At 42.1% G+C, this 10,544-nt stretch overlaps 1 protein-coding gene across 1 annotated transcript in view; it reads left to right on the top strand.

Moving 5' to 3' along the window:
• Nucleotides 1–743: 743 nt before the first annotated feature.
• Nucleotides 744–10,544, top strand: part of LOC124254139 — a 103,040-nt gene continuing 93,239 nt past the window's right edge. Inside the window, exon 1 of the mRNA XM_046688017.1 lies at nt 744–1,034. Coding sequence (XP_046543973.1) covers nt 780–1,034 — 255 coding nt within the window. The 5' untranslated portion in view covers nt 744–779. The remainder of the gene's footprint in view (nt 1,035–10,544) is intronic.

Here is a 10,544-nt window from a genome sequence, read left to right as displayed (position 1 = left end):
ATGCGGTCATGTACATGTTACTGCATGGTGCTGAGTTCATCCAGAATTGCTACCGAGTTAATGTGCTAACAGCTGTTTGGCGTAAACCATGGGACCAAAATCTTGTCACGGTTTTGCTCTACTTTACCAGATAGCACAAGAAGATATGCCAACTTTGTATTCACGATGGGATTAGGTTAGATAGGTTGGAGAATTTGGATTCCACTGTTAGCTGTGGCAGGAATGTAGTGTGGCAGCATGTCTAAAACTCCCGAGTCCTGTAGGATATAAAACCAAATATAGACGGTTTGCTATAAGTCCTTCCCAAATCCACTGTGCAGAAAGTGTATTTGCCATTTTGTTGTTTAACGCAGCACACAACAACATTCAACCTACGTGTCGACGGTATGTAAGTAATCAAGCTATCCAGTGATTGACATCATGAGCATCGATCTACCCAACTGGGATATCATGATACGTATCAACCAAGTCAGGATGCCTGGTCACCCATCATTTTCTATCTTGACTCCAGCGACAAGCATGAGTCGTGGAATACCATTATTCTAACCTGAATCTCTGACTGGTCTTGTAAAGAAATAAAACAGATCACAAACTTTCAGACCACTCACAGTTTGTCGGTTGACTATTTCAGATTGTTATTTTGTTTTGTCTATGACACATTTTCTTATCAGTTACGTTGTCTACGTTTATCTGCCATATTTTGATGAGTCACCCGCTTCTTTCACATGTAGATTACAGCCTTGAACAGGACAATTTAAAGCTCAAGATAGTGGTCTGATATGTCATTACTTCATTGCAGAATGCTGCTGCTGCTTGTGTGTAACGTGTTGCTTTGGGGAGCGGCGTTCCCGGACACAACCGTCACCATCTACAACGAGTGGCTCTCCCAAGGTGGAAGGGTGCATTTCGAAGTTGAGAGATGGAACAAAATTAATGGTCTCACCCAGCAGAACCTAATACCAAAGTGTAAAGCGATCAGGACGGCTGCCGGCCGTTGGCTGAACCAAGATCTGAATGGTCATCTCTTTGAAAATGTACGTATGAGGTACCAAACATCTTACATGCTGAACGGATTCGGGAAGTTATGCGATTCTTGAAAGATCCAGTTATGCCCACCTAGTTTTGATTGGCATATTTTTTTTAAAAAACCTGTATTCATGCCGACGATAAAAGAATCAGGCTGTTCAAGTGTTTCAGTTACTGTATCCATTTATGCTCAGGAGTGGTGGTGGGCTAGCCTTGTGGTTAAAGGGTGCGCTCGTTGAGCCGAAGACACGGGTTCGAATGTGTGAAGCCCATTTGCTGTGTCTTCTGCCGTGCTATTGTTGAAATATTGCTAAAAGCGATGTAAAATCACACTTCCTCACTCACTTACGCATTCTATATGCAGATCATTGCCCAACTGTTTATTTGTCCAGTTTAGATTACATCAATCATTGTGCCCTATCTGCAAATGAATGTTATTACCTGGGAGAGTGCATACTTTGTTAGGAATCCAGTTCATTAGAGATTTCGTTAAACGAAAATCACAGTTGTGTCCCTTGCATTTCAAGGATCCTTTGGTGTAAATCGCACCTACTGACCACAGGTCATGTTCATACATCAAGATTGTCCCTGAACCATTTGGAGGGAGTGAGTGAGTTTAGTTTTACACCGCTTTTAGCAATATTCTAGCTATATCACGGCGGGGGACATCAGAAATGGGCTTCACATATTGTACCCATGTGGGGAATCGAAACCGGTTCTTCGGCGTGACGAACGAACGCTTTAACCACTAGACTACCCCACCGCCCCCTGAACCATTTGGAACAGGGGAAACGTTAATATCAAAGATGAAGCACGGTGATGTGGGTTGGATGTCTGAACATGTTTAATTACTCAATGTTGTTTTCTTGTTTAAAGGCATACAGAGCTTGTTGCTACGATGGTATTAATTCGCGCATAGAAAATTCCTTTAAAGTATCGAATTTGATGTCACGTAAACACCACCAGAATTTATTTTATGTCAACTGCTGTAGATCAGCTATATGTGCATACACATTGATTACCCTCCGTGGTGTAGTGGTTAGAGCGTCCGCCCGGAGTGCGGAAGATCGCGGGTTCGATCCCCGACCGTGTCATACCAAAAGACGTTAAAATATGGTACTTGTTGGTCTCTGCCTGGCGCTCGGCATTAATGGGTACAACAAGGACTGGTCGGCTCGGAGTCAGTATAATGTGTCTGAGTGGGGTATTCATGCTTCACTGTGGCATGGTATCTCAGTGGGCTAGCACTATAAAACCAGCTTAAGTCTGGGCTAGTACAAGCAGCCGCACATACACATACACACGCATGCACGTCGTCATATGAGCGAAATATTCTCAAGCACGACGTAAAACCCAGTTTCACCTCACCTCACCTCACGTCACACATTGATTACCTTGTGAATACTCTATTTGATTAGCCTGCCCAAACGTTAAGTATGCTTCGCCAATGTTTGTTTATTTTGCTGCTACATGGTGGAAGTCTAAATAATCGATTGTCTGAAGCAGACAATCCCACGACAACAAGAACATCGATGTGTACATCGACTTACCCAACTTGGTTACGATAACACGCATCAGCCAAGTCAGCGAGAACTGGTTGTCCGCAGGATCCTGTTAGTCGCCCTCAGTATTGAAAGCTGACTTCAGGCCAGTTCTGTTTCGGCAAACAAATCATTTCAAGTCATTTCCACGAAGATTCAAAATTCACATATATTAAAAAAAGAAAAGAATTAATATTGAGAATGTCATTTTTTCTTTATTCAGAAAACATTCTGTACAAATGCAATATGTTTTAACACAGTTGGTCGCATGTTCGTTAACCGGTGTAGTGCGAAAAGTTTTTAGTTTTGCAGTTTTATGCAATAATTTTTCTAAAACGAACATTTTATGTGAATGAAATTTAATGCAGAATGCACGTGTAGGTTGAAACAATCTTGTTCAGTGACAATGACATATTGGCTTTGGGAGAATTCCAAGAATACAGAATACACATGTACAAAGCGTATGAAACGTGGTAGACCAAGAGTTATCTCCTCCACTGAAGATCACTCCATCTGTCGCACATCTATGTCACCAGCATGCCACCGGCACAGTATGACAAGTTCCTTGTTTTGACGGGTATTAGGGCAAAACATCAGGAAGTGTCTTCAAGAAGTGGAAATTGGACTCAGAAGACTGGTATTTATCCCTGCATGGAAACGTCTCACTGTCACAAACATGCGGTTATGTCTGTCCAGAATGAATAACGATTTCTCTCCAATACCGTGAATAAAGACTGTGATCGTGTTCTTCACACGGTGATCTGACTTGCTTGTGGTTCTTGGTAATCGGACAGGAAATCGGTACATGGTAAAATCTCTTCTACGTCACCTTCTTTCGATTACAACCGATACCGGGAGTTGTTTCAACATGGCAAAGCTAAACTACACGCAGGTAGCTTCACTGCTGACTTCCTTCTGAACTGAAACCTCAAGGTCTTGCCAAAAGGCCTCCCAACGCTCTGGTTCCTAACCTGATAGAGGATCTGTGAGATGGAACGCAATAGACGTGTAGATTTGCATACGTCACGGACACTTGCACAACTATCCAGTTATTTTTCGTTCTGCAAGGACGTGCAGAGCAGTCACTGTGCCAACATCCTGTTCGCATGTGTTTTGTGACAGAACAATTACTATGAAATATGCACATTTACTTTAACTCATTAAAAAGAAATAATATGCTCTTTGAAATTAACACAGTACAATTTTCAAATGTAGTCAATGTTCTTTAATATATTCCAGACATTCCATAGACTTATTCAGTCTCTGGGAGGATGTGCAGAGCAGTGTAAACAACACTGTCGTCACGCCATGCCCTATTCTGTTTACACGTGTCTTGGGAAAACAATTATTTCGAAATATGCACATTTAAGGTAACTCGTTATAATGAAATATGCACTTTGTATTCATCACAGAACATTTTTTTAAAGTTACCCAGCGTTCTTTAATATAATCGTGTCTCATTCAGTGGCGTCAAAGCCCAAGTCACCATGGCTACCCAGACCCTGCCTATCTCCAGGAATTCCATTTTGCGCAAACAATACCAAGAGGCACAATATGTATCGTCTTATATTACACCACCTGCTATAAAGGCCTGCAACTTGGCCCATTCACACATACTAATTTAGCAGTTTAGCAATTGATGAATATATTTGACCTATTGCATATGTTTCTGTTTTACAGGTCTGAACTGGCCCAGTTGGATAGATACGTCTCATCATCAAGGAAAATTCCCCAACAATGTTGACGCTGCAGCTGAGTTTGTGTCCCTGATGGTACAGAGTACAAAGGACTACACAGGAGGTCGCATTCCCCACATATTTGAAGTCATTAATGAACCTGATTGGGTCGAAAAGTATATTGACCAACAAACGAATATAGACTTCCACAAGGCTGTCGCCCAAAAGCTGAAATCAAGATTTGGAATGAAAGTTGGTGGACCAACATACACCAGTATGGCCTTACGAGAAGCAGACGAAAATAACTTCAGCTACTGGAAGAGGACTGCTAAGTTTCTGGACATGTCTCTTGATCACTTGGATTTTTTCTCTTTCCATTCCTACAACTATGTGCGTGTATCTGGTGGAAGTTACGCCTATTTTGGTATCAACGAAGCTCGTCTGGTCGCCTCTATTGACATGGTGGAGAATTACTCTCATCTTAAGAAAGGAAAAAATGTTCCGTTGGTTATCAGTGAGTTTGGAAGGGGAAATGTGTTCGGAGTTGCGTCGGGTTTTGAAAATGGAATGATAGACTTTCAAACCATTTATCAACCAAACGGCTTCATGTTTACTTTCCTTAACCTACGGGAATTTATTGACAGAGTGATAGTGTTTCTGCTCTCAAATGAGCAATATCCGGGTCATACTACCCTTCGGAGTTCCTTGTTTACCCAGGATGGACATCCCCTTCACATGACCAAATTTTTCACCTTTTGGCAAAACTTTTATTATGATCAAAGGTTTCTCCGGATCTCAAGTCAGTACGATGGTCAGGAGAGAATAGTTGCATCACTCGCTCTAGCAAACCCTCACAACAAGGAGATGGTGGTTCTTCTCCACAATTATGGTTCAAAATGGCAGAATGTTAAATTGGACTTTCCCAACAACTGGCTGAACCCTTCTACAGGTGAAGAAACATGCGTTCTGTTCGAAAATGGCAACCCAGCTGTTCATCCCAATTACCATTTCGACAGGTCTAAGAATCATGGCACTGTTGGTCTGCCAGGATCATCAACCTGCTTCTACAAGTTCAAAACCAACTACAACTTTAACGGAATACACACGAACAACGAGAACACTTACTACGGCAAGAACATGGTCATCCCAATCAGCAACGGCCATGCGCAGACCACCATCCATCTACCCAGCTCTGGATATCACACTGCCCATCTTAGAGTGGGAGTCAGCCGCGACAAGAATGCCAAATCAAAACCCCGTCAGGTTGTGTTCAATGGCCACACGTTGTCCTCAAGCTACATGCTGTTCGATGCTATGAAGGTTGAGGGGAAAACAAAATGGAATGTGTGGGAGTTCATGGTCCCTCAATCACAGGTCCACACAACCAACACCGTCAGCATGACCTTTGACGGAAACGGCGGTCACGTGTCGTCCGTCGCTCTCGTTGTTGGAAAACTTCAGTAGATAAACTTCACTTTAAGAAAACTGTGTTTGTGACATATTTTATTAAATCGTCTGTTATACATAGTCCACAGTGAGTTTTGAAGTGGTTAACTGTTTTGATGTTTCAAGCGGCAGCTGAAGATATGCGCTGGCAAGATCATGATCCAACATAGAAACTTGGTTGACTGTTGTCTTATAGTCTCCACAAATTCTGATTTGTCCATTTCCTTTCAGCACGGGTACGATGGGTGTGGTCCACTCCGAGAATTGAACCGGTTCCATTATGTCATCACTCAAAAGTCTATCAAGTTCATCATCCACCTTCTTCTTCAGTGGGGGCGGTGTGGTAGCCTAGTGGTTAAAGCGTTGGCTCGTCACGCCGAAGACCCGGGTTCGAATCCCCACATGGGTACAATGTGTGAAGCCCATTTCTGGTGTCCGCCGAGGTGATGTTGCTGGAATATTGCTAAAAGCGGCGTAAAACCAAACTCAGTCAGTCAGTCTTCTTCAGTGAGTAAGGAATTGGGCGTGCCTTGTAGAATCTCGGTTGGCATTTGGATCTACATGGATTGTTGCAAATGTACCTTTGATCTCCCCGATACCACCACTGAACACATTAGCGTGTTTATCGAATACTTGTTCGAGTGTCACTGATTGACTAAGTTCACAAATTTGATGTTTGGTTACGATGTCATTCCTATCGAGTTTCAGTTGGTTGAGGAGGTCCCTTCCGAGTAACCTTTGTCTTTTTTTCATCCACGATGAGAACAGATGATTGTACGGATTGGTCATTGTATCCTATATCAACATCAATGGTACTAACCATCTTCAACTTCTCTCCTGTGTACGATCGAAGGACCCGTGAAATCTCCTTAATAACTGGAGGGTTGGACGACCAAGTCTTGTCATAAGTTGACTTAGTGATGAGGGTGAAAGTTGCGCCAGTATCGATCTGCAGCTACACTGATGCATTATATATTTCCACATTGACACAATATGGTGGCACAGATGTGTCGTGCTCACCAACATGATAAAGTTCGTATTCGGTTGTCCAAAAGTCAATGCAATCTTCATCAACGATATTAGTCAGATGTTTAGAATGGTTGCGTCTGCGACACATTTTGAGAATATGTCCTTTCAAGTGACAATATCTACAGGTTTCATCACGAATGTTACACTTCTCAGGTACAGGATCACTGCTGCCACATCTGTAGCATTGTTTGTTACCTGTTTTGATGTCTGTGCTGGCACTACTAGTCTCTGATTTCTGTGGAAATACTTTCCCTCCTTTGGGACATTTCTGAATGTTCGGAGGTTTTCTGCGTCCTTGAAAACTGACACATGATGTACACTTTCTTCCAACGATATAGACTGACTCCTGATATCATTGTCGTACATTTCTAAGACATCTGGAAGTCAATATTTATATGTTATAGATTCATGTATTCCAGAACTTACAAATCATGCAAACGCGAGGAAGACTTTATTTTACCAGTACTGATCATGTGATGGATTTTCCTCCATGTTGGTGCTTGCAACTGTTCACATTGCTTTAGCTTGAATACTTTTCATTCTCTCTTGTTCAATTTCTGCTTCTGATTCTGGTATCTCTCCTGGTTCCCGTGAGTGTCCACAGTTTTCTTGGTTTGTGATTTGTGAGTCCAGCAGACAACAAAGGTAACTAAAGTAACATCAGGATAGTCATATGCTAGCACTACTAGTCTCTGATTCTTGTGGAAATACTTTTCCTCCTCTGGGAAATTTCTGAATGTTCTGAGGTTTTCTGCGTCCCTGAAAACTGTTTGACACATGACACTATCCCCCCTGTGGTTCCGTGAAGCTTGCTGAATATCAGAGATATTCCGAGAGGCAGATTCGATGCCCTGTGCTAATTCGAGAGCTTTCTTGTAATTCAGATCAGGCTCGGACAAAAGTCTTCTTTGAATACGATCATCAGACACACCACCCACAAATCTGTCACGAAGCATGTTTTCAATTGGAGCTCCATAGCCACAATGTTCAGCAATAGTGCGAAGTTCAGCAACATAGGTAGCTATCGACTGCTCGGAGTGCCTCGTGCACGTGTTGAATTTGAAGCGTTGTATTATCGCTGACGGCTTCAGTCCAAAATGATTTTCCAGCACATTGATCAAACCATCAAAAGACTTATCTGTTGGTTTATCAGGCGAAACCAAGCTACTGAGTAGTCCATATGTCTTTGATCCGATTACACTGATAAGAATAGCCTTCTTCTGATCACCATCTGTGATTTTGTTTGCGGCAAAGTATGCAAACAGCCTCTCGCTGTACGCTACCCAAGATTCAGCATCGCTGTTAAAATCAGTGATTTTACCGTATGCAATCATGTCTGAATATGTCCTCTAGACCCTCGTCGCCAATTATGTAGTGTATTAGGTTAACAGTATTGGAGATGGTGGTGATTTATAAGGTCTATTGACAGGAACCTGTAACATGCCGTGTTGGCCATTACAGACCATCCCAAGATGCCTAGGGGCAGGTCCTTTACTTCCGCTCCGGGGACCGTTAATTTAAAACAGATGTAATTTTACGTTAAATCACTGTTATGTGAACACGACATCATAATTAAGGCTAAGTGCTACATCTGACCAACAATAAAGCTCAGTGCTACATGTAACCATCAATAAGGCTCAGTGCTACGTGCAACCAACATTAAGGCTCAGTGTTACATGTAACCATCATTAAGGCTCAGTGCTACATGTAACCATCATTAAGGCTCAGTGCTACATGTAACCAACATTAAGGCTCAGTGCTACATGTAACCATCAATAAGGCTCAGTGCGACATGTAACCATCATTAAGGCTCAGTGTTACACGCAACCAACATTAAGGCTCAGTGCTACATGTAACCATCATTAAGGCTCAGTGCTACATGTAACCAACATTAAGGCTCAGTGCTACATGTTACCATCAATAAGGCTCAGTGTTACATGTAACCATCATTAAGGCTGAGTGCTACATGCAACCAACATTAAGGCTCAGTGCTACATGTAACCATCTTTAAGGCTCAGTGCTACATGCAACCATCATTAAGGCTCAGTGTTACACGCAACCATCATTAAGGCTCAGTGTTACATGCAACCAACATTAAGGCTCAGTGCTACATGTAACCATCATTAAGGCTCAGTGTTACATGCAACCATCATTAAGGCTCAATGCTACATGTAACCATCATTAAGGCTCAGTGTTACACGCAACCAACATTAAGGCTCAGTGCTACATTTAACCAACATTAAGGCTCAGTGTTACACGCAACCATCATTAAGGCTCAGTGTTACACGCAACCAACATTAAGGCTCAGTGCTACATGTAACCATCATTAAGGCTCAGTGTTACATGCAACCATCTTTAAGGCTCAATGTTTCACGCAACCATCATTAAGGCTCAGTGCTACATGTAGTGATCATTAAGGCTCAGTGCTACATGAAACCATCATTAAGGCTCAGTGTTACATGCAACCATCATTAACGCTCAGTGTTACATGCAACCATTATTAAGCCTCAGTGCTACATGTAACCATCATAAAGGCTCAGTGCTACATGCAACCATTATTAATGCTCAGTGTTTCATGCAACCAACATTCAGGCTCAGTGCTACATTCAACCATCATTAATGCTCAGTGTTACATGCAAACACCATTAAGGCTCAGTGTTGCACGCAACCAACATTAAGGCTCAGTGCTACATGTAACCATCATTAAGGCTCAGTGTTACATGCAACCATCTTTAAGGCTCAATGTTTCACGCAACCATCATTAAGGCTCAGTGCTACATGTAGTGATCATTAAGGCTCAGTGCTACATGAAACCATCATTAAGGCTCAGTGTTACATGCAACCATCATTAACGCTCAGTGTTACATGCAACCATTATTAAGCCTCAGTGCTACATGTAACCAACATTCAGGCTCAGTGCTACATTCAACCATCATTAATGCTCAGTGTTACACGCAACCATCATTAAGGCTCAGTGTTACACGCAACCAACATTAAGGCTCAGTGCTACATGTAACCATCATTAAGGCTCAGTGTTACATGCAACCATCTTTAAGGCTCAATGTTTCACGCAACCATCATTAAGGCTCAGTGCTACATGTAGTGATCATTAAGGCTCAGTGCTACATGAAACCATCATTAAGGCTCAGTGTTACATGCAACCATCATTAACGCTCAGTGTTACATGCAACCATTATTAAGCCTCAGTGCTACATGTAACCATCATAAAGGCTCAGTGCTACATGCAACCATTATTAATGCTCAGTGTTTCATGCAACCAACATTCAGGCTCAGTGCTACATTCAACCATCATAAATGCTCAGTGTTACATGCAAACACCATTAAGGCTCAGTGTTACATGCAACCATCATTAAGGCTCAGTGTTACATGTAACCATCATTAAGACTCAGTGCTACATTCAACCATCATTAAGGTTAAGTGTTTACATGTAACCATCATTAAGGCTCAGTGCTACATGCAACCAACATTAAGACTTAGTGCTACATGTAACCATCATTAAGGTTAAGTGTTACATGTAACCATCATTAAGGCTCAGTGCTACATGCAACCATCAATAAAGCTTAGTGTTACACGCAACCAACATTAAGGCTCAGTGCTACATGCAACCATCATTAAGGCTCAGTGGTACATGCAACCATCAATAAGGCTTAGTGTTACACGCAACCATCAATAAGGCTTAGTGCTACATGTAACCATGATTTAGGCTCAGTGGTACATTCAACCATCATTAAGGTTAAGTGCTACATGTAACCATCATTAAGGCTTAGTGCTACATGCAACCATCATTAAGGTTAAGTGTTACATG

Source organism: Haliotis rubra, unplaced genomic scaffold (assembly GCF_003918875.1).
Source record: "Haliotis rubra isolate DU_JTF1 unplaced genomic scaffold, ASM391887v1 Scf565, whole genome shotgun sequence".
NCBI lineage: Eukaryota > Metazoa > Mollusca > Gastropoda > Lepetellida > Haliotidae > Haliotis > Haliotis rubra.
This window is presented reverse-complemented; position numbering and strand designations above follow the sequence as displayed.